This window comes from Cygnus atratus, chromosome 2 (assembly GCF_013377495.2).
Source record: "Cygnus atratus isolate AKBS03 ecotype Queensland, Australia chromosome 2, CAtr_DNAZoo_HiC_assembly, whole genome shotgun sequence".
Classification (NCBI taxonomy): domain Eukaryota; kingdom Metazoa; phylum Chordata; class Aves; order Anseriformes; family Anatidae; genus Cygnus; species Cygnus atratus.
Genome location: NC_066363.1, coordinates 6,277,935 through 6,301,409, shown reverse-complemented (window position 1 = coordinate 6,301,409; position 23,475 = coordinate 6,277,935). Strand labels below are relative to the sequence as shown.

General features: G+C 41.1%; 1 protein-coding gene across 1 annotated transcript; it reads left to right on the top strand.

Moving 5' to 3' along the window:
- The first annotated feature begins 181 nt into the window (after positions 1–181).
- EXOG (exo/endonuclease G) lies at positions 182–22,612 on the top strand. Its single transcript, XM_035554303.2, has 6 exons — positions 182–372; positions 1,473–1,622; positions 4,975–5,114; positions 6,758–6,834; positions 9,693–9,807; positions 21,155–22,612. The coding sequence occupies exons 1-6, from the start codon at positions 225–227 to the stop codon at positions 21,614–21,616; spliced, it is 1,092 nt and encodes a 363-aa protein (XP_035410196.2). The 5' UTR covers positions 182–224; the 3' UTR covers positions 21,617–22,612.
- The last annotated feature ends 863 nt before the right edge of the window (positions 22,613–23,475 follow it).

Sequence of the window (23,475 nt, the reverse complement as noted above, 5' to 3'; positions counted from 1 at the left end):
CACCAAATGGCGGCACTGTCCCCTGCCTGGGGACTGGTTTAAGCACACCTCTCCGGGGGTCCCCGTGAGGGCGAGCCCTCTTTTTTTTTTTTTTTTTAAAGCTTGCGGGGAAATCCCGTTTTACCCTTCATTAGCACGTTATTGTACTGAGGCGACGCCGCTATGGCGGGCTGACAGGGGGCGCTGTAGCGCAGCGCGGCGCCGCCATCCTCCCTCGCTCCGCCATGGCGGCTTTGCCTCGCCATCGCCGCTTTTTGGGCGGCTTCGTCTGCGGGGCCGCGGCGGGTGCTGCCGCTTCGTGCTGGGCAGCCTGGCGGCTTCTCCGGAGCCAGAGCCAGCCGGAGTCGGCCCCCGAGCGGGTCCTGCCGGAGGGTAAGAGCCGGGGGCTGAGGGGACGCGGGGAGCCGCGGAGCCGTAGCGCAACGCGGCGCGGGAGCGGCGCCGCCTCAGCGCGGCCGCGCTCTCCATGGCTGCCCATGCCCTGCAGCCGCTCCGTTCCCACTCGGAGCTGCTTTTTCCTGTCTTCTTCCTCCGTGGAGGGCCCGAAGGGGGCAAGGGAGGGCGGAGGGATGTTATATTTGGGGATTCAGGGCTGAAAATAGCGTTAGAAACGCGGCTTCCCGCTCGCAGCCAAGTGGCGCGTGAGGGGAGCGGGTGCCTGCAGCTGACAGGATGGCTGCCCCTGTGGGCAGCTGCAGCAGCCCTGCGTGGTCTGGTCACTTGACATGTCTTTGTAAAGATACAGCATGCACACGTACACATATGTTTACTTGTAAACCCACAGTTCGGGTAGGCCGTAAATAAATTTCATCCTTTTCCCCCCTTCTCTCCCCGGGGTTTCAGGTTTGTAGGGAGAGGGTTTTGGGGGTGCCTCAGGGTCTGGTAGCAGTGAATGTATTTCTCTGTAGTCTGAAGGCTTTAAAAGTGAGTAAGGTGGATGCAAATATTCCTCCATGAGATAAAAATGTTTAAAAAAAAATCTTACAGTGAAGTTTTAGTTCATTCAGCAGAGTGTAACCATTTCTAGTGATAGCAGGACTTGAACTTAACACACTGATTTGCAAGGAGTAGTCTGATTTCTGGCTGAGTCTCTGAAAGGGGAAATTGTGTGTTGATTGATATCCTGTGTCCTTAACTCCTCTTTGGCTGATGCATCCCTAAATATCTGATGGTTTCTCCTGTACAGGCCAGCCCAGAGTGATTGCTAAGTGGATGTGTGCAGGCATTACAGTGAATGAGTTAGTCCTAGAGCTCAGATCCTCCTGTGAGGGCATGATGGAAAGCACAGCTGGTTTTTGATGGAAGGAAGTTTCACTGGATTGCTTTCTTAATTATTTTTGTCTTTAATTGTGGCAGTAACCTCAAGTAGTTCCCTATACAGTATATTTACATCCAACAAGATGCTTTTCTTACTGTCTTGTTTCTGATCACATTTCACCTTTGGATTATTTTCTGTTTATTTTTCTCCTTAGAACCAGTAGAAGACTCCCTGCTGGAAAAATATGGATTCCCTGAAGCTGGAACAGAGACCAGATGTTACACAAATCATGCACTGTCTTATGATCAGGCAAAACGCGTGCCTAGATGGGTGATTGAACATATTTCAAAACAGAAGACACTGGGTATGTAGGTGTTTATTTACTTAGATTTACAGCACGGAGAATGGGTTTTGCAGTTCACAGGAGGTGGACCCAGGAGCAGGCTGGGAGAAAAACCCTGTAGTGATCTCGAGGTATAGCGTTTTCCACCTATTTGCAATCTTTCTGGAGGCAGTAGGCCTCTGGGTGGATGTCAGTTCCGTCACGTTTTAAGGCTGATGTTGCTAGTGAATTAAAAGAGATCTGTCACTGCTGGTTGACAGGTCTCTTCAGTATTCCTTATATTGCTGGGATTTGTCTAGTATTGCACATATGACAGGTCTGCAAGACACAGCCCAAGGGCTGAGTGTGAAAGGGGAGTGAAGAAGAACTAGAGCTACCTTCCATGAGAAATTTCTGTTGCGAGTTTATGAAACAGTATAAAAGCACCAGATTAGTATAGCTGTATCAGTGTAAACATTCTAAGTCATGTTCCATCTAATAACCGTGAATGGAAAGTAAAAAGTAAAATTGAAAATTAAGCTTCTTACCTTATTCAGACCTGCAAAGTTCAGTCTCATTGCTCAAGTTCCTCAAATTGTTCTTGCTTCCTTAGCTAGCGTAGTTAGTTCTGTGCGACAGTTTATGTCAGTTTATGCACTGCCCCAAATGAGTCAATGTCTTTAATAGCCAGACTGTTTCACCTATAGATCTTGAATAGATTTGCTCAGAATGTGAAGAAAAGATGAATCTCTGTTTCTGAGATAAAAGTGGAGCAGAGGGCATCAACAGTTATAATTGTTCAAAGCTAGATAATGCATACCTACTCGCTGCAGTCATTACCTACTTTGATGCAGCTCAGTTGTATTTTCTGATGTGCATTATCTAATAGTCTCTTCCCTGTTCTTTATGCAAGACAGGCTCAGTGATTTTTGCTGTCAGTGCTGAGTGAAATGTGAATGGTATACAGTCATTATAAATCAAGTTTATAGCATTAGTTCAGCTTTTATAAGGTGAATTATTAGTAATGGAGGTAACTGTATAATTATAAAATGTTTTATGAAAGCAGTAGCCCTCTAAATATATCTTTATCACTGTCTTCAAATTACCTTTCAAAATTAAAAGCATGATCCTGAAAATATTTATAACCCACCCCTAAGTAGCATCACTGACTTCTTTCTGAGAAGAAAGTGGTAGTTCCAGGCTTACTTTCAAGCAGGCCTTAAAAATTAAATTGTTAAAACTTTTTCCAGATGATCAGATACAACTAACTGCAAATTGAAAATAAGCATCTTGAGACGTTCAGCTCAAGACTTATATCTGAGAGCTACTGTAAGTGAGATTTGGGGCATACCTGTGTTGTTCAGGGTATTTGTCACAAAAACCTTCCATGTACTGGAGGTTTTAAACTGTGTGATGTAAAGAAAAAAAAGGGGGGAAGGGTGTTGTTAAGAACTTAAGCGTTTAAAAAACATGGTGGGAAGACATTAGCTTTAAATGTAAATGAGGTCTAATTACAGAAGGAATTATCCATTTTATCAAAGCAATGGACAGAGAATAAATCATGATATATCTTCAATAAACTTGAAAAATGGATAAATTATGCTTTGTGCTTTGTCTTAAATACTGAGATGAAGTGTCATTTTTTTAAAATGATAATTCTGTTGCTTTGCATGCTGGTAACATCATCAGTGTTGCTTCCTAAGCATCGATCCTGTGTTAAAGTATCGTACCACATTCTTTACCAAAAAAAAGAAAAGTGAGAGCTCCTTCCTTCTACCTGCACTGCATGAAGATGCTCTGACCACCTCTCTGTTTTGACATTACGTCCATGGGCATATGCACAGATGGCCAGTGAAGAAGAGGAAATTGCTTACAGACACTGGTTTCCAATATACACTGCTTTCCCACTCCTTCCCTTCTTTCTTGTGGTCCTTAGATATTCTCGGATAGAGAAGCTGCCAAGTGAAGAGCATGGAGCGCAGCGTGCATAGGGTGTGTATGCACTCAGTAGTATCACTGAATGTATATGCACGGTCAGCTCTAGAAGACTAACTTTAACAACTAACAGTGGTAATCATTGAAAATTGCCCTTCACGTTTTATTGCAAGAGAAAGTACTTTATGAAGTGCCAAGTTTGAGGAAGATTCTTGTGTCTACAGGCCCTGGTTCATGCTTGAATGAAAAGAGAACATGTAATGGTCCTCTATATTGCGTGTGTGAAATTGTGCCTGACACCCTGAATTTTATGAAGAAAAATCAGAATGCTGGGGATTCTTTGAATTATATTGGCGTTTGGAAAAAAAAAAAAAAAGTGGACATCAGTGATGGTGCTCGAAGCTCTCCCACCACCTGCATGTCCCTGTTGCACAAACACAGCCAAGTCAGCCCTTGGGTGTCCCTTGGCTACCTCCCTGGCACATCTTGCTTTAATGGGTGTTCATGGGTGGATCCAAGGCTGTTTCCTAAGAAAAATGGTGTCTTGCTGGAGGTTACCAGTGCCAGAATAATTCATGCAAGTCTCTTCGGGCCATCACCTTTTCAAGGAAGTGGCCTGTTTTGGGATGAAGTTTTCTCAGAGTTGCAGCGCACTCTAAGTAACTTTTTTTCCCAAGGAGCAGACAGGGACTTCGCACAGTGCAAGGACACAAAAAGGTGTATGCCCAGGAAATCTAGAAAGAAGCCACAGGCTCCCTGGCAGAGGTAGCAGCTTAGTGTGGGCTGCCATCTCTGGAACAGTTCAGTTAACTCCTCCCCCAACCCTCTGCAAAAATAAAAATAAAAACTGTCCTACAGAAGGCTTAAGCCTGGTCATTTTTTGTGCATCATTTCCAAATGTCTCGAAAGGCAGCAGGGGAATCCCAGAGAGGGGCAGGAAAGCTCTTCACTTAATTCTGTGCACGTGAAGAACAAATGACTTGATGTTCTCTGGAAAGGCTTTGTTACCAATGGTAACTTTATAAAATACAGCCGTTCCACTTCCAGGCTAGACTTGGAAAAAGACAAAATGCTTGTAGTGGTTCAAACATTAAAAAAAGGAACTGCTGCCGGTGAAGATTTGTAAATCTTAATTGTCCTAAAAAAAAGAAAAAAATTGTCCTATACTGGTTTATATCTTTATCAATCTTGCCTTTAATATTAGTCGACCTCTATGATAAGGGTGAACTATTTTGCTTTTGTTTTTCTCTATAAAACAGTAAACATAGTCTGTAGTAGGGAAGGGTAGTGGGAATGAATGTAGGAACTGGAGCATGGATCTGTAAGTAGAGTTCTTGTCTCGTATGGCTGAGGAGAAAAATATTCAGATTACTGTGTTGAATCCTTAACCATGGGCAGTTTGGTGAGATGTCTTGTTGTTGATAGTTTAATGATAACAATTTAGTGTGTTATTTCTTAGGCAATGCAGACCGAAGGCACTGTAAATTCAGACCAGATCCTAACATCCCTCTAATGTTCAGTGCCGTCAATGAAGACTACCTTGGGAGCGGGTGGTCGCGAGGACACATGGCACCAGCAGGAGATAACAAATTTTCAACAGTAGGATTTTTTTTTAATTTGTGTTTATCGGTTAGAAAGGGTGAAAAGACCCTTAAGAGTAATGTATGATGTTCCTTTCACTGTTTGGTTTGAGATGGAATATGGCCTCGTTGTTGAAGCACAGACCTGAGCTCGGACTTACAAGGTCTGTTCTTGACTGAGCACTGTAGGATGCTCATGCAGTCTAATTCAGGTGTCTAAATTGAGTGAAATTTAGAGTTTCAAATGGGAACAAAGAAGGTGAGAACCTTCACCAGCCAAACCTCACAAGTGTCTTCTGAAGCTCAGTCAAAGGGAGATGAGGAGAGATGACTTCATTTCAGCCAGCAGGTGCTGAAATGTTTAAGGCTAGATTGTGTAAAGCAAAGATACTGTTAAGTACTGTTCTACATTGGCAAGAGGATTGACTGGATGATTTAAAAACCTTTTTTTCCCTTTCTGGCAATGTGTACGAGGTAAATTAGAACCTTTTTGCCATACTTCTTTCAGTCTATAAAATGTCCTCACCTGCCATTTGTTTGAGTTGTAAGAAAAGCATGCCCTAATGCCTTGGCTGACTAACAAGGCAGCCTTGGATTTATTGGGTCCTCATGTGAAATGTGCCTAATGCAGGCAATTTGTCAATTAAGAAGCAGTTTGAATTTGTATTTCTGCTCTGCAGAGTCGTATGCTCTGGGGCGGTGACAGCACACTGGCATGTATCAGATCAAAGAACCAGTCATTTTATTTCTACTAGAAGCGTCTTGGTGGGAGGTTATTTGTGTTAGCTGTGGAGTTATAGCAGATGAGCTACCTGCACAGAGAGATTCTCTACCTGGTTTGAAATGCAGTGAGATAATACAGTCTCTCCAATACCGGGTTATAAAACCTTAATTTCGCAGTTTAATTAGTGCAGGCAGTGTTTGCCCGTTACTCTAAAAAGTTCTGTCAGCACCTTCACTTTGATGAAAGTATCTGAAAAACATTGACAGCTCTAGAACCTGTGAAGATTCTGGGTTAAGATTTTGGATTTTTTTTTCACCGTATTTTCCTGCATATGTGGAGTTGTTTAGCCCCAGATCCCTTACATCTGGAGATTTGTAAGCTTCAATTCAGAGAGGTTTCTGACACTTTTAAAGCATAAAATTAAACAGGTATGTAGGTGTTGGCATTTCATGGTCTCATCATTTCATTACCTGCATCTTATGTATTTGCAAAATTGTAAGATAGAGGTGAATATTCTATCTTCTGTTCTAACAGAAATAAGTTGGTGATTAATCATTCAAATAAATGAAAAGTATAAGTGAAAGCATTGTCCTCTTCAAAATAAAGAGTATCTAGTTGCTTCCAAAGACATTACAGAATTGGTAGTCTGTTAGCATGTTAACAATTACTGCTGTACCTCTAGAATTGGACATTCTTATACTGTGTTTCTGTCAAAAAAAAAAAAAAAAAAGTAGATCCAATTTGCAAGGTTTGCTCCTTAATTTTACACCTCTTATTCCAAAACATTTTTGTAGATATTCTGACTCAGGTCTTGTCTGACCTTTTATTTTGATAATGGTCAAACTAAACTAGAAATGGCTTCTGATCCAAAAACTTTTAAAATGTGTTTACAGCTCAGATGTTTCAATGAAATGATACTATTTTCTTTCTTCATGCAGAGAGCTATGGCTGAAACATTTTATCTCTCTAACATTGTGCCTCAGAATTATGAAAATAATGCTGGATTTTGGAACAGGTGAGCAATTGCTTATAAGGGAACTAACTAAATGAAAAATATCGGGCTATCTGTAGAGATCATGTCAACCTTCTCTGAAAGGTAACTCACAGTACTCACAATGCAAGAGCAGTATAATGACTGCTTTAGTTCTTTATTCAGGAAAACCCTGCAGGGCATTTACTTAGAATAAAATCATTTGTTCTGGCTGATGTGGGTAAAGGTACCAGGCTTAACATTTCTGTCCCTGAGGAAAAATAAGTGGGAGCAGGGAAGGGGTTTAGATCTAGTTTTAACATCTCCAAAAAAGCACTTCCAGTATCAGAGTATCCCCATCTCTGTACGTGGACATCTGTTCACTTTGAATAGGAGAACTGAGTGCTCCCTGCTGAGCTGTGACTACTCCAGGTCTTTTTTAGGTATTTCTTGGAGTGCTGGCTTCCAAGTAGCAGTCAGGCAAGTTCTCTGTCGTTTGTGAATGCTGGCTGGATCAGCTGGGAGGTGAAGCGAGTGGAAGTAAATCTTACCTTTCTTTATGTAGGGTTTTTATTCTTTCATTCCCTTGAGCAGAAAAAAAGCCTAATAAAACGAGCATTCATTCTGTGCTTCTTGCATAGGGCTTAAAGAATGTGAAGACTCAGAAACAGGAGGGGAGAGTGATGAATTTCACAAGGCTCACTCAAGGGAAGGTTGGCAAAATCGTGTACAGTATTGTACTAAAAGTATATCAGAAATGCATCATCGTTCAACAACACACACCTGCTTTCCAGTTTTACAAGAATGCATATAAAATCATATGAGGCATTCAGTAAGGTTACACTATTTTATAGACAAATAAAACGCTATAACATTTTAAGAGATGTTTCTGTTTTGTTTTAATACCTTAAGTATTTGAGCATAAAATTTCCTTGTACCAAAGCTAAGTGTTGGTACCAGTTTTAGGCTGGAAACCCTCCTTATTTCTCTGGAGCAGGATTGGTGCCTGATCAGGAAATCATGGGGAGCATTTCGGAATTTCCCCTGGTACTATCAGCCCTGCAGTTTAAGCTGCTGTTAACACTTTCTCCTAACCCCAGCACGTTATCCCCACAGTTTAAGTACACAAGCCAGATATTTGTGTCACTTGTTTTGTCAGTCACTTTTTAAATGATATGTAGTTTTAAGGATACTGCGCTTCATGTGTGTTGTATCCCTTCCTGTCTTCAGTACTCTCTTCCTTTCTTTATTTTAATCACTTCTTGAATTGTCTTTTGAGGTGCAGACAGTACAGCTCAGACAGTTTAACAGTCTGATGATTTTTAAAGTGGTGTTTGCCCTCCAGCTGCGTGTTTTTGCTGCTTTCCCAGTTCCAGCTCTGATACATGCCTTACTCTACAGCGAGTCGACTCCATTTACTAACCCAGTTAAACTGATCCACGTTTTGGTTTGGTTTGTTACATTTCTGCCAGATTAGAAAATTGGATCAACTGGTGAGACGAATGCTAGAGCCAACGTGGAAGATGGAGTAGGACGGTGCAGCTGGGGCAGGCAAGGGGAGCAGGGGGAAAGGAGACTGCAGGACTGTCTTTCAGGAAGCTGTTAGATAGTAAACTGTTAGATTGGTTTCTTGATGTGGTCTAACTGTTTATTTGTCATTCTCTTCCTACCAACATGCTTCTTACCAACATGCTTCTTTCTTCCCTTCTATCTTGAGTGTAACTTCGTGGTCCCTGTAGTCTGATCTCTGTCCCTGCTGCCACTGACAGCAGTCTGTTCCCTAGCTGCCTTTATTCCCCTTCTTCCCTTGTGCCAGGTGGTGTTTGTATTGCTATGCAGGGAGACGTCCAGAGGAGCTGAGCTACTTGGAAGCAAAGCTAACAGCAGAAAAAAAAAATTAGCCTGTGGTCAGTGCCTTGGCTTGTCACAAGGCAGCGCACTATCACCAAAGAAAGATGGGGCTAATTCTGATTTGTGTGAGCTTTTTTGACTCGCTAACCCATCAGAGGAAAAAAGTCTGGTTTTGTTCAGGGTTATGGACAGGTGAGGAGTGCTAAAGGTAGCCCAAGTGAGAGGTATGAGGAACAGGAGGGAGAAGGGGGTGAAACTTTCCCCCATACAAGCAGCCAGATTAGCTGGAGTTCTCTGTCTCGTTTTCTGGTCTTGTTGTCCATTTGAGTGAGGTACAGTTCTGTCTTTAGTAAAGGCCCAGTAGGTACTCATTTTATGTAATTTCTGTAACACCTGGGATGTTAGATCAGAGTGGCTACAATCTCCCATTTTCTGTAATAAAGGTGTGATCCGGAAACCTTTTTATTTGGAGAAGTATTTTATGTTGTAAACTGAATCAGTTAGTTTAGAAAACAAAAACAGTGTTAAGATTTTTGGACCAACTACTTTATTTTTAATTAGTTACATATCAAAATAAGCAGTACGTAGGCTTAGGTAGGATTGGCACATAGTAACTAAAAGTTCTTTGAGCTACAGAAAGAGCTGCTTGTTCAGGACATTAATTCCTTGGGGGATGCATACAAACCCAGTAATGTGGTAGAACCATTTGAATTAAGAATGCCACAGCCTGCTTAAAACAAGTGTCTTGCTAATCTAATCAATAGTTATCTTTCTGCTGTCAGGTATGGGATTAAGTTGAGAATTCAGATTTTCAAGTTAGGTGGCAAGGCTACAGAAATCGTTTTCAGATGTGTGTGGTAACACATGCCTATCTGTGTAAGTGAAACTGGAATGAGAGGGAAGTATGACCTGGGCCTGTGATTTACCTTCTTTGGCATGTCAATCAGTCGTGTGAGTGTGGAGAAGTCCTCTTGCCCTTCATAGTCTGTTTTGAAGTTTGTTGTATTAAGTTTTCCGAGCTGGCTCTACTCATTCTGACAAATATGTTTCAGAATGGAAATGTACTGTCGGGAATTGACCGAGAGATTTGAGGATGTTTGGGTAGTTTCTGGACCTCTGACCTTGCCTCAAACAAATGATGATGGAAAGAAGAGTGTTACTTACCAGGTATGTACATACGTTGCTGGGTTAATTGTGCAGTGGTTATACTTTTTTAAAATTACTATTTAAAATTTAAGAACAGGCCTGATATCATTGTAGCTTGATAAAACAAAATTAAACATCCTACTATGTACAATATGTCCAATAGTAGTTGGGACTGGTTCATTAGAAATATCTTGCCTACGTGTTAAAAATTTTTAAATTATTTGTTTTATTTACAATGAGACAACTATTGAATGTCTTAACAGTTTGCAGTAAAACTATATTCTGACTTCTATATGGCAATGTCTAAGCAGAGTGACTGCAATTATGCAGTCACTGATGAATTTTTTAGAAACACAGCACTACAAAAGGTAATGTGGGTTTCTCAAACCTGTTTAGGGGATTGCAGTGCCTGTGTTCCGCTAAAAGCAATTTCAAAAACAGTTGCTTGGTGGTACCTCATATGCATCACTTAAAATCCGAGTTGCAAGGCCTTCTCTAAGAACACCAGAGTCAATTGGAAGACTTCATTCAAGTTCGGTAGTTTTTAGGTGAATGCAGTATAATTGCTTGTCCATGGTACTGGTACCTCTTTTGGTCCCCCATTTTATTATTTGCTTTAAATACTCTGCAGATAGGTGTTTGGTCAGGCGCAGTCTCTAGAAACCATCACTGATAGAACAAACAGGAAAGGTTATCATGTTGAGAGGTGAATTTACAGTTGCTTGTGGTGACTTCTTGTAAGCATCCTTTCAGGCGTCTGTAGGATCTGTAAGGTTCCTCGAAAACCTTACTATGCTCTTCTGCCCCTACTGTAATGACATATTATTGCTGCTTTCAGTTGTTAGATGCTAGCAAGCATAATGCAAATAATACAATATTTTGCACCTCTTGAAAAAACACTTCTCCGTGAAAATAAGTGCTCAGATGAACTGCAGCTTCAGCTCGCGAGTGATTCAGCTGTCCAGCTAGTTCTCTGAGGAGCAATGAACAAGCTTGCTATAAAAAAGCCTCTGTAGCTGAGGGGTATGAGGGAGACAAAAGGGAGAGATGTTCAGCTTTCAATGCTAGCTTGTTTAGCAGAAAGATTTAGGCGCTATTTCTCTGTTCTAAATGCACATTCAGTTCTGTTTGATTGAACTTGGAACTCAGTCGTGACAGAATGTAATTTTTCCTGTTCACTTTTACCTGTTTACTTCTTTAAAACCTATCCCTTATATCAGCCACAAGTCTATAACCTTGACTGTAATGAAATCACTGCTTTGGTTTTTGTTTGTGTTTGTTTCCCAGGCAGCCCTATGTTACGCACATGAAAATGCAATAATTATAATTCATCTTTTTCATGTTGGGTGGCAGTTGCAACCTTCAGTTCTCACCATATCTTTGTGAGGAAGATGACAACCGTGCTTATTTTCGAGGGGATAAGTAGTAAATCATGGTTAAAGGGTATGACCAATGTCACACGACAAGTTAGTGGCAAGGGTGACTTTAGTCTGGCTCTGGTTCCTTGCCACCTAAGGGGAGAGGGCTGTCTTCGCTACTGCCCGTTGTACTTTGCAGCATTTTACCTTGTGTGCAGGTGCTGATTGGCACGTCCTTCCACGAGGTACTTAGTGAAGTAGTGCAATAGAGGTCCATCCACACCGGGTTGTTTTTGTTTGTTTCCTTGGCTTTTTTTCTGCTGCTATAGAAAGACACTTCAGCACACAGAGGAGTCCGGCACGTACCGGTGACACTGTGAGATACGTGGCAAAACCACGTAGCTGGGAGCAGAAGGGAAATGTTCCTTTTCAACAGTGTCAAGCTGAACATTTGGCTTACTGTCATGCAGAATGGTACCGTAAGAGTTCTCCAGGTTTGCACATAGCTTGCTGGAATTTGTTTCCTTGTAGTTGTCAAGATACTGCATTTAGTTATCCTTAAAAACACAGCTTAGTCTTACATTGCAAAGAGCTAAAAATCCTGAGCAGACTTGAAAATTTTATAGAGTAAAATGATTTTCCAGGAAGCAGTTGAATCATTTATCAACCGCATCTATCAACCGTTTTGTTTTAATACTGCTCGTCTTTATCTATTTTTTTTCTCTAGAGAAGGTGTTTACTTAGAAGAGGACAGGTTACATTTTCTGGAAAACAATTACGGCTCTACATTTTGGTTTTGAAATGTAAATGTTAGCATTCCCCAGGTAAAAAAAATAAGGGCAGGCACTGCATCTTACTGCCTTTATTCAAAGTAACTCGATACCAGGATCTGGTGCTGGAATAATAGTCGCACAAAATGTCCGTGCTGCTTTGGTTATCATATCGTTCTGTTCTTGTCTGTTGCCAAGATGTCTTCATCATCTTTGGGTTTGATGATAACTCCAGTCTTTTACGAATGTTTTATCAGTTTTGGTCTTAATATAAACTATGAAGTGAAGTTCAGTGTGGAGTTGAAAAGGGTGGAACGATCATACTCACGTGTTCATTTCGCCATTTGGCCATTCATAAATCCTTCAGTCAGCTTCCTAGGATGAGATTCATTATATAGATTGATTTGTATTTAAGCTGTATTTAAGAACAGATGATGCTGTCAGCAGGTGGAAAAATAAAATGTTGATTGGGGGAAGGGGAGGGCTAGTTTGGGTTGAATATGCAATTATTTGAGTTGGATCCTGTTTGGGTACACTCCTAAGCATAAATAAATGCAGGCTGAGAATTTGGTTATTGTGAGATTTCTTTATAGCATAAGTGCCTTTGTTTGCCATTGAAGTCCTCCTTTAGGGGGAGAGAGTTCAGAGTAGAGTGTCAAGGGATTTTTTTTTGTGGTTTTCATTTTTTTTTTCCCTCCATCCATCAACACGTACTCTTAGAAGAGGGAACACAACCTGTCAAAACAGTGAGATGTTCTTTTCAAACATACACAATTGCTGTCATCGCCATTGATTTTGGTAGTCTGGGCTTCTGCCCCTAAAACGAGAACACTTAAAGAGTTCGCAGCTGAACGAGATGGGAAGGTACCTCTTAACCGTTTTTCAGGAGCAAACTCTGTAAGGTTCAAACAAATGACTTAGAAATGAAAGGCCTTTACTCCTCATTGTTTGGGCTTATGAAGCTGGTGTGGGAAGTGTCCCTTTTCTTTGTATGTGCTGTTTAGGGGAAAGTGCTGTAGTATACACCAAAGTGCTGAAACCCGCAACGTGTAATCTGGCAACGTAACTGTTAAGGCTGAGCTCCTTTCTGATGTTGTTCTCGTCCCACAGGACTAGAGCTGTGGAAAAAGAAAACACAGAAGTACTACAATGAATGTGTCCCCGTTGATTTGCTTCAGTTCATCTCTTCAATTGTAGTTTCCTTGTTTTTTGGCTAAAGGAGTGATGAAATATGTATCCGTGGCTTTACAGGCTGGTGTTTTTCTCATCAGACATCCAAAAAGGTTATTTTTAGATCACTATAGAGGAAAAACAGAACATCGGTCATGGCATTGTTCCCAGTTCCTGCTTGGACTCTGGTACCATTTGCTGTTTAATTCCAGAAAGGGAATTAACCTTGAACTCCTTAGATGCCAACATTGTTCTATCTATTGGCTGAACTTGCTGTATCCTCAGATATGTTCTGTCATTTCATCTGTCTCCAGCAGTGGCTTTTATTGCAAAGAGTAGATTGATGACCACGCTTGGTATCTGAAAAATACATTTTGAGAATATACGTAAAATAGAATGCCAACAGGAAAAATCTGTTCTGTGTCGTTGGAGAGGCAGATGCAGGTTTTTCGTCTTCGTCCAGATCGAATCAAAATGACATTGTCTCGTTTTGTACGTTGCTGTTCTCCAGTGACTGTCACTTCAGTGATTCTCCTCTGTCAGCAGATTTGGAGTTGGAAATACAAATTTTGCAGTAATTCTGCCGCATTGTGCTCAACCCTCCCGCTCTCTTATTCCCTATGCCACTGTAGTAAACATTTAATGTGAGAAAGGTTTCCTATGAAAGAAACTGTGGTTTAGATAACACTTTGTTTATTGCTTGAAGACAACATTTTCCTGTACTTTTTAGTGAGCTCATACTGGAATCATGTTTGTGGTTTAATTTTCAAAATGGAATGGCTCCTTTTCTAAGCTGGGCCTGAGTTGCACAACAGCTGAACCAGAAAATACACTTACTTGTCATCTATTTCTGTGGCAAACAAGTCCCTGGGACGCAAACTGCACCTCTCAAATATAAGATGGTACTTTATGGTTTCCCCAGTCAACTTTCAGAAGTGGTAGAGATTCCCCTATAGTATCTTAGCCAGGAGAGCAGGCATCTTTGTTAAAGGAAGAAATAAACCTGGGGACTGCTTGTTGGCTTTGCCAAATGTGCTCAAGGCTGCACAGCCACCTAGGGGATGTAGGTCCATTATACATGTCCCATAAAACCTACCTTCAAATGGGTAGTTACTAGATCAGCTGGTGTAAATGACCAGAGCGCTGTCAGCCCTAAATTTAGACATGATGTACAAGTGAAAATAATAGACGCTGGGTTAAGATTGGAGGAGAAGAGACACCAAGGGTGCAGGGTAGATTTATGGGGTTGCTTTTATTTAGCACTGTACCCCTGCTGAAGGTTCTTTTATTATAGGAAGAGTGGTGTTAGGGGCTGTAGTGGATTCAGTGTTGAGTATAACCTAAATGGATTTTGTGGGAGTACTAGTCTGTCATCACGTAAGTGTGGCATTGGAATGCCTATACACATCCTCTTTATTAAAATAAAGAAAAAAAATAGGGCGGAGGGTGTCCTTTAATGCTGTAATTGTGTTTTTAGGCACAGCTTTTTTACCATCTCTTGTTTCTTTTTTTCATTTATTTTTTAAGATTGCCAAAGATTTGGAATAGCAAAACGGCCATAACAAATTTTTCAGAAATACATACATTTGGAGAACTTAGTTGTGCATTTTTGTAACAGTTCGTTAATATGTTTTTATCTGTAATGTTTTCTATTTTCTGCATTACCAGAACTGCCTTCACAACATTCAGTTCTTCTCAGTGCTATCTGATGGAGTTCTCCCAAATACTGGGGAAAAAACACTATCAGCAGAATCAGTGCTGCCTAACACAAATCCAGAAGGAACTGGAGTGAAGGCGGTTAAAGCTGTCACAACAATCAAGTAAACAAATTATACTGATAGGAACGGGATTTTTTTACATTGCCAGATTGTCTGCTTCTATATAGAATTCAATATCAAATTATAATGAGTTCCTGGCTGTCAAACATGGGGTCGTATCAGCAGGAAGAATACTACCTACAATAAAACATCTGATGGGCCTGGTCAGTGTCATGCTGTAAGTTACAGCTAAAATGAAACAAGGCTCTCTTCAGAGAGAGATGCAGTCGTATTTTGGGTGACAGGAATGCCCTTTTTACTTCAAGAAATGTGACGGACGTCTTAATTTCATTAATGGCCAGATGTAGAAGTGTTGTTACCTGGAGAATTGTACGTGTGCTGTTTTCAGTCCATCCAGGCTTGCAGCATGGCTTTGTTCTAAAATCGGGTTATTAAAGACAGAGTGGGATGGAAGAAATGGTTACTGGAGTGCAGAGGGAAAAGCTGCAGTTATCGTTTTAATGTCTTTGTGATGGTACCCTCTGATGCAAGGACTCTTCAGCGAGTGCTGGCAGTTAAGTCATGACTGAACGTGATTTCCGTTTACCAGGTTCTACAAGAATCTCAGATAATTGCCAGCCGAGAGCTGGCACTCGCTGATAAAAGGCTAGTCCCTTCTGCTAATTCTCTTCGTGGTTGATTTTCATTTTCTAGTCACTAGGTGGCAAAATACTACTTTCACATTCATGAGTCCTTACTTTTAAAAATGATTCCTACCCTTTCAAAAGAAGATAAGGCTTTTACTGCTCTGGGCAGCTGTAAAAAGTACAGTGTAAAACGAAGATATGATAAAGCTTGTTCTAAAATGTCTAATAAGAATAACAGTTCTGCTACTGTTCTAATACAATCTTTCAGGTATTCTGCCATTAAACGGTTTATATAAGAATGGAATTTTCTTTCTCATAAAACCCAAACTATGATTTTTAGGGACTGCTTTTTCCTGTCTTTATCTAATTATCCCCATGAAGGTGACATTATTTAATGCCATATGCTTAAATTTACCCTGGATGCCGTTAGCAAATGCCTTCATTCTTTATTGTGATACCTAAAGGCTCTGCACGTATTATCAAATTTGTCCTTCCTCTAATTGAAGAAACTGCAAGCAAGAATAGTTATGCAAAAAATATTATGCAAAAAGACAAGTTTAGGAAGAATCCTCATCCAGTGACTTAGGTATGAGACTGAATTTATCAAAGTTCACTAAATTCTCTCTGTTTTAAGAAATCTTGTTGTTCCTGCCCTCATCTTCGTCTGCCCACGTGGGCTGTTTATGTTTGGATAACTGCTGTTATATTTGTTGTTTTAGCAGTATATAAGTATCTCTAAATGTCAGGAATTGTGTGCATTTTAATGGCCCGTCCTTGTGACTGCTGTCCATGTTTAATTGGGCATAACATTGAGTATAACAAATTTATACACACTTGTGGAATGTCAATATCAATGTCAATAATGATAAAAAAAAAAAAAGAAAAAAACAAACAATAAACACTATGCTGAAAATGACATTGTCATAAAGTTGCATTATTAGATGACGCCAGTTTAGTTGTAGCCAGCACCAAATCACCAAGCAAAACAAGAACAAAGCAAACTGTAGCGGAATAAGCGGCTCCGAAAAGGGCAGTGAACATTTGTATGCTGAACAAATACAAGTAAAAAAAGTGAAGTCATATCTGAAATTTCACATCAGTATCCCAAACGATGATGGGAAAGGAGTACTTCTACTGCTGTAAAAAGAGGACTCTTAGGTAGAGTGCATTTTTTTCCTTGTCATGAGGTTGTTGACAATCTGAAAGATTTAGCAAAAGTTTACAGGAATAGAGAAAACTTTCCGTCTGGCCTGCTCTCAGCAAGGTGCGAAAGCATGTGGGACAGCAGTGATTTTCAATATGCCATGGCTGTATTTTCTAGATTGTTGTATTAGCTCGTGCGATATTTCTGAGTCACATACACTATTAAAAACTGTTGCTCTTTTCCAACTGGGACAGATAGCTGTTGCAGGCATTGATTGCTAAAAGATCGTCTGCTGCCTGTGGATAGACTAGCACAAATCAAAGTCAGCTTCTGTATGGATAATCTTAACCCATTTTCCCTTTTTTTGCATTAGGGACATATGTTCCCTGCCTCTGTTAGGCATGCATTGATATAAACGGGATGGCACAGGTCAGGTTAGTGACTCAGGCTGCTGTAGTTAGGTAGGAAATTCCTCTAGGTGGCATTAGGAAATGACTTGTTGAGTTAGTTTTTCTTACCAATTGCTTCTGTTGCAAACTTCACTTCTGCAGAATCACACATTGCTTCGTTCCCTGGCTGCTGGGCTGTGTGTCTGGGCCAGTGATATGGATTCATTCATCTGCAGCTTCTGTGTCAACTCCCAGAGAAAGGCAAATTGTGGTATATCACAGAGCATAATGATGGAAATATTATGGCGTGCTCCAGTACTGCACTTCTTTTTTAACAGGAATCACTGTATCATATTGGCAGCAGAGCTGACTGGTGATGCATCCTGTGTGTGGTTCATGTAAGTGTTAAAGTGCAGAAAAATCTTTGTCAGGCATGTTTAGTCTGTCAGAGAAATGGGGCACCCTCCGTTTTCCTTTGGTGGTATTTCCTACCTGCAGAATGAGCTGGTGGCAGAGCTTTTACACCCCGTTTTGTGTAAGGAGAGGACGCTGCCGTGGACTCTGGCCATTTGGCAGGCTGGAATTTGTCTTAATCACTTTAACGGTATTAGAACTCAGCAAAGTAATTGCAGAAATAGTTTATTGCTACTCAGAGGATACGGTATAAAGCCTGTGCACTACTTAAATTTTGTTTAAATCCTCAAAAGAGAGCTTGCGTGGAACTGAAGTGGTACATAAATTACACGTATGGCCATTGCCTGTACTGAGCTGAGTTCTTTAGAACTGCTTTTCTCAAAAGGCCAACCCTTCCTTTTTCTGGAACTAGTCCTCTCTTTCCTTCTTTTCCTCTTTACTTCATATACAATGCATAAATGTGCATTATTTTGCATAGAATATATATATATTTGGGGGGGCATGGTATCGCATAAGCACAGGGTCTGTTTTCCCTTAACACCCACTCCAGGCATTCAGCGTTTCCATTTCATACCTAACCCCTCTTTGTGCAGCTCTGTTCATTCCCTCGCCTTTCTCTCCACCCACTCAGCCCTCAGCCTCAATCCCCTGTTCCCTCTGCTAGCTCGCTCACACACATTCACCTGTTTGTTTTACATATGCCATATATATCCCCTAATTGGAGGTACTCCCAGCAGCTCCAGCTACATGTTCACCCTTCCTCTGGTCTTTTACGCAACAGGCAGAGGATGCTGGTGTGTGTTTGTGTGTGGGAGGTGTTGAGGAGGGGAGAGGACAAAGCTAAGGAGGACCAAGGTGTTATGCAGGTATTTATAGCAGGAAAAAGGTTGCGAAGAGCCCTGGAGAAGGCAGTGCAGGCACAGGAATGATGTTGAGGAGGGGTTGTTGGCCCAGGGGAATCTGGGGAGCAGGGTTTATTCTCAGTATGGCCTTCTCAGGGGAGGCCACAGCAGCTTCAGGGTGCAGCGCAGCTGTGCACAGCCCCTTCTTTCTCCTCTGCCCTGCCCTGCCAGCGTGCAGGAGGTGGGACTGCAGCACAGGCTCTGCAAGCTCCCTTCTCCACCGGGAAAAAAAGAGCTCCAGCCTTCAACAGCATCAGTCACTGCTTGTGCTCAGGTGAATATGGAAATATGAATGCCCTCCTCCTCTCCCCCTCGGGGCTTTTCATGCTGCTTAGCTCCCTCCCTCCCACCCCCAACACATCGCATGTGCTCCCGGGTTTGAGTGCCAGCTATCTCAAGCAGGTTACACTCCGACACTCCTCGTTTTTGTAATTCAGTGTAGCCCACCAGGTATAACAGTGGGTCGAAGCGTAGTTTTCAGTGTATTTTAAAATTACCTGTACGTCAGTTGGTTTTGATTATTTATGCAGTCGATCCTGAGGAGCTGTAACTGTGGTTTCACCCACACTGAATGCTAAATGTAAAGTGCTTTGACACTCGGGAGCTCTCATTTCCCTATCAAGACATCTGTCGTAGAAAAGGAAAGTAGCTTTGGCATAAGGCATTTATTTATTGCTTTCCGTTTTCAATCACTGCTAGATGTTTAGGCAGAGCTTTATTTAGCAGAGTGTTGGTGGCACAAGCAAGATCATTTCTGTAGAAAAGTGTAAACTACAGCAATGCTGTTAAATAGCCTAGTAGAGGGGAGGGGAGGACATACTCTGTTTTTGGTAACAGAGTAAAGAAATCTTAAGAGCACATTTGCCAGAGACAGTAGTAAGGTTACTACTACATTGCTGTACAAAGCATGAAATAAATTCTCTGTATTTAGAGGTTTGCCTTTCTCCTAAAGGTGCTTTTCTCTGGTTTCAGTCTAACCAGTAAGACTGAAAGGACTGGCATCAGAGGTAGAAGACGCCCATCCAGCACTGAAAGAATTTGTAACTGAAAATAGTTAATGGTTGGAATAGACTGAAGTGAACTTTGTTTCAGTACCCACAGTCAAATTTTAATTTAAAAAATGTGTTTCCTTTTGCAGAAGTACTGACTACTATCAGAATAAAGCATGCACAGGAAATATTTCTTCTGTGGTTGAGTTATACTGTATATATAAATTGACAAAGCATGTCTGAACTGATATACCAACTTAGCTTGTAAAATACTTGCAATTAATGTGATCAGTTGTGGCAGCGAAATAAATGCCTGCTTTCTCTGAAATTGTGTTTTAACTGCATCTAACAAAAGCTGTCAGAAATCAAATAGGCAGTCTTTGCTTCTGCAGGTATTGCAAGTACTGGAAATACTACCAAATTACTGGATTTGATGTAAAAACAAGATGCCTTTGTAGTTCTTGCAGGGAGTCTGTATCTTTTTCTTCTGTTGCCATTAGAATAAAAGCATGAATTTTGGAAGGGTGATTATACAGAATGGCTATGCAAAACTGAAACTTCCCCTGCGTGAGCCTGTTGTACTTTGTCGGCACGGCAGACCCAGTTCAGCAACACTGCAGGAAAAAAAGAAAAGCCCAACAATGCATGCATGAGCATCACTTTTTGAATACTGGAGAGATTACACTTTTGATCATAGGTATCTTCCCTAATTTTTGAGACATGGTGGGATATCTTCTGTGTACATACGTGTGTGAGTTTACAGTGGGCTTTGTGTGACGTCAGATTCCTGATCATCCCCTCCTGGTGCTTCAGTTAAATTCCTGGATCCTGATCTGAGTGACACAGCAGGAAATCTAATACATACAAGCTCTTAAGTTGAATCATAGTGAATTCATGGAAGAAGCAGATTCATCAAATTATGCATTTTCTTTGGATAGACTTCCTTCAGGATACTGAGTCACCGAATGTACTTCATATCCAGAGCCTCTCAAAAACGTATTTCCTTAGGTAATACAGCTTGTAAAAACAGCCTGTGTAAGGGTATTAGAGATATGAAAAATGACTGTCAGAAGGTAAGCTAGAGCTGATTTGAAATGGGTGCTAAAAGGTACATGATTTGGAGCAGTCAGATCAGGATTCATGTAAAACGTATAGATCCAGCGTTATTAAACACAGCGCTCAAAGTGTTAACAATGTGACGCAGCATGACAAGAACCTCTACCATGCCTTCATGTCAGCTACACTTACAGATCAGCACCAGAGGATTAGGGAGCTGGGGTCTTGGCTGACTCCCTGTTTCCAAATATGTTTTTCAGATTCGGTTCCAGTTCAGTTTCAGCTGTAACTGAACTTGCTCTGGTTTGCAAGTGCTTGGGAGATTTAAGTTGAATTCATTCTTCTACCAGAGCTCCTTGCTCTGGATCTTTACAAATATGTAGACAATGACTGGCTAACCCTTTGGCCTTTTGTCTGCATCGTTGCTTTTAATAGTGCAATGTAAAGTCAGCGGTGGTGTGAGAAATGCAGAGAACTTTCTGGGAGAGTCTTCTACCAACGGTGGCCAAACAACCCTGCAGCGAGCTGTTCTCTGCCCTGCTTCTTCTGTCTGAGAAAGAGATTCAGATGTAGAATGACTAGTCCAGTCCTGACCAGCTATATGAGGAGCTGCAGTGAAATTGTGCTTTTCCACCTCAGCTTCTGGTCTGATAACGTTGCACGTGATTTCAATGTGTAGTTATGTGTTGTGACACCTTTTTAGAGGTAGTAGGATAGGTCTCACTTCTCTTTTCCCCTCAGTTGATAAGATCTGTGTCTTTTCTTTTGACAGGTAATAGGAAAGGATGACGTAGCTGTGCCATCCCACCTCTACAAGGTGATCCTTGCCAGACGGACCAGAACTTCGACAGAACCCTTGGTGCTGGGGGCTTTTGTGGTGCCAAATGATCCCATAGGCTTCAGTCACCAGCTGACTGAGTTCCAAGTAAACATTGAAGAGCTGGAAAAAATGGCAGGTTTAGTTTTCTTCCCCCAGGTGGACAAAACCAGAGATGTTAAAAATATCTGTGAGGTGGACACCTGTAAACTGATAGGCTTCAAGGAATTTACCTTGTACATCACTACTCGAAAAGTGCAGAGTGCCCGTACGTTGCACCGGTTGGAGAAAGCCATGTCAGAGTTAAAGGAGGCAGGAATTGAGCCTGATGAATATCTCCTAAAGCTTCACAAGAAGAAGGAGGAAGAACTACTGCAGGAAAAACAAACAGCAGCTAGAGAGGGGAAAGCTGGCTGAGTACTTCTTTAGGAAGATGCTTGGTGTTTGTACTTTGAGAGGGGAGCTGAAGGCAAACAAAAACCAGGGCTTTATAAATGATCCTTTTCTGAATTGTGGAAACAATAAAGAAACATTTGGAAGATGATGGGTTTGGAATAATGTTCATTCTTGTGTAACACAATGCCCACACATGGCTTGCTGCAGTATTTAGATGTGGGAAATGAAAATGACCCCTTTTTGGCATGAATAGATTACAGGACCTCCAGAAAAGGCTTTGTGCTATTTTCCAAGCTGGACGTCAGACTTGGGGTTTGTACGGAATCCCTTCTAGGAATATTATAAAAATAGACAGTAGACACCTTGGGAGTATAGCGGGAACATGTCTAAATGTAATTCAGCCTGCAATTGTCTTTCAGAATGATGCTGTAGAAATGGGAGTAGTTTCTGGGATTTTTTAAAATTAAGTTAATTTAGAAATACTTAACACATTTAGTAGAGGCTTGTAAGGCATAATCTGAATCCCTTACAGTCTTTAGTTAGTTGTGGTAAACAAAACACATTGTCTCTTACCTCTGCTGACCTTGCATGCTTTGGATACCGTAGCATGTCAGTAGCTGTCAACTGTTGTCATCTGCAACAGGCTTCTTCCCGTAGAATACTGCAAATTTAAAAAAGCAAACCAAAACAGCTGAGGCAGAGTTTACACAAGTTGCTGCCAGCGTAGATTAGGTCTTCGTAAATTAATGTAAGATATTTCACTTTTACCACTAAGTTTGGATAGATGTGTTTTGTTGCTTATTGTTTGATATGAGAGGTTAACGCTGCTCTTTTCATTTGTGGTGGTCACTCGCTGGCTTTTTGCCCAGCATCATAGGCTTTGGTCTGTCAGCTTTGCAACATGAAAGCAGATTGACTATAAATGTATTTCCACTTCTGTTCCAGCTGCAGCTGAAGTTGCTCTGATTTTCACCTTCTTGGGAGATTTTAATAAATTTTTTCATTAGTTTTGCACTGTTTTCTTGCGTATGCATCTTAGCTTCAGCCATAAATTAGTGTGACTTGTATCCTGTGAGATTTTATGTCTGGAAAGAAAGAGTAAAAAAGTCAATATTTAGAATATTTTTTTTAATGAAAAGCATCTATATAAATTTGGAGTTGTGCAGTAAAAATACCTTTAATAGTTTTATTGTAAGAACTAATAATTTCTGAGAAGGGTCTCATGATGCCAGGCTGAATTGGGTTGTTTCCTTAAAGGATGAATCAGGAGCATTATTTGGCTGTTGTGAATCATTGACGTGTATGTTTTAAAAACTGTATAGTTTCCTTCATCTCAGTTCAGTTGCACGATCCAAAAGCAGATCGCTGTAATGTCGTTATGGTTCCCATGATACTTCTGTGTTTGCCAAGAACCCATTTACAAAATCCAGACATTTAAAAGCAGAGAAGTGTGCCTAGCTAAGGACATCGTAAAAGCTTACTACCCACATAAATTAGAGACAGATTGGGCGAAGTCCTGACAAAATGTTTGCTCATTTCAATTTTAGCCCAGAATTTTGGTTGTTAATCTTACTGAATGTAACAAAACAGTAAACTGCAAAACAACAAGCCACCTCTCACTGTGTGGGATATAGATGTCAGTGTTACTGCCTGGAAGAACAAACTGCCTGCTGCTTCGTGTGTGTTCTGGGGGCCTTGCATGTGCTTCACAGGAGTCCAGGCAGCCCTTAGAACTACCTTCTGGTGCTGTGGTGGCATCAGCTTCTGTGGAAAAGGTACTTGGTCATTGCTTTTTGCGTCAACTTCCCCGTTTCAACATTACCCAAGTTATTTATGGTTTTAATTCCACCTTCCACTTTCCTCTTCCTCTGTCACTAAAT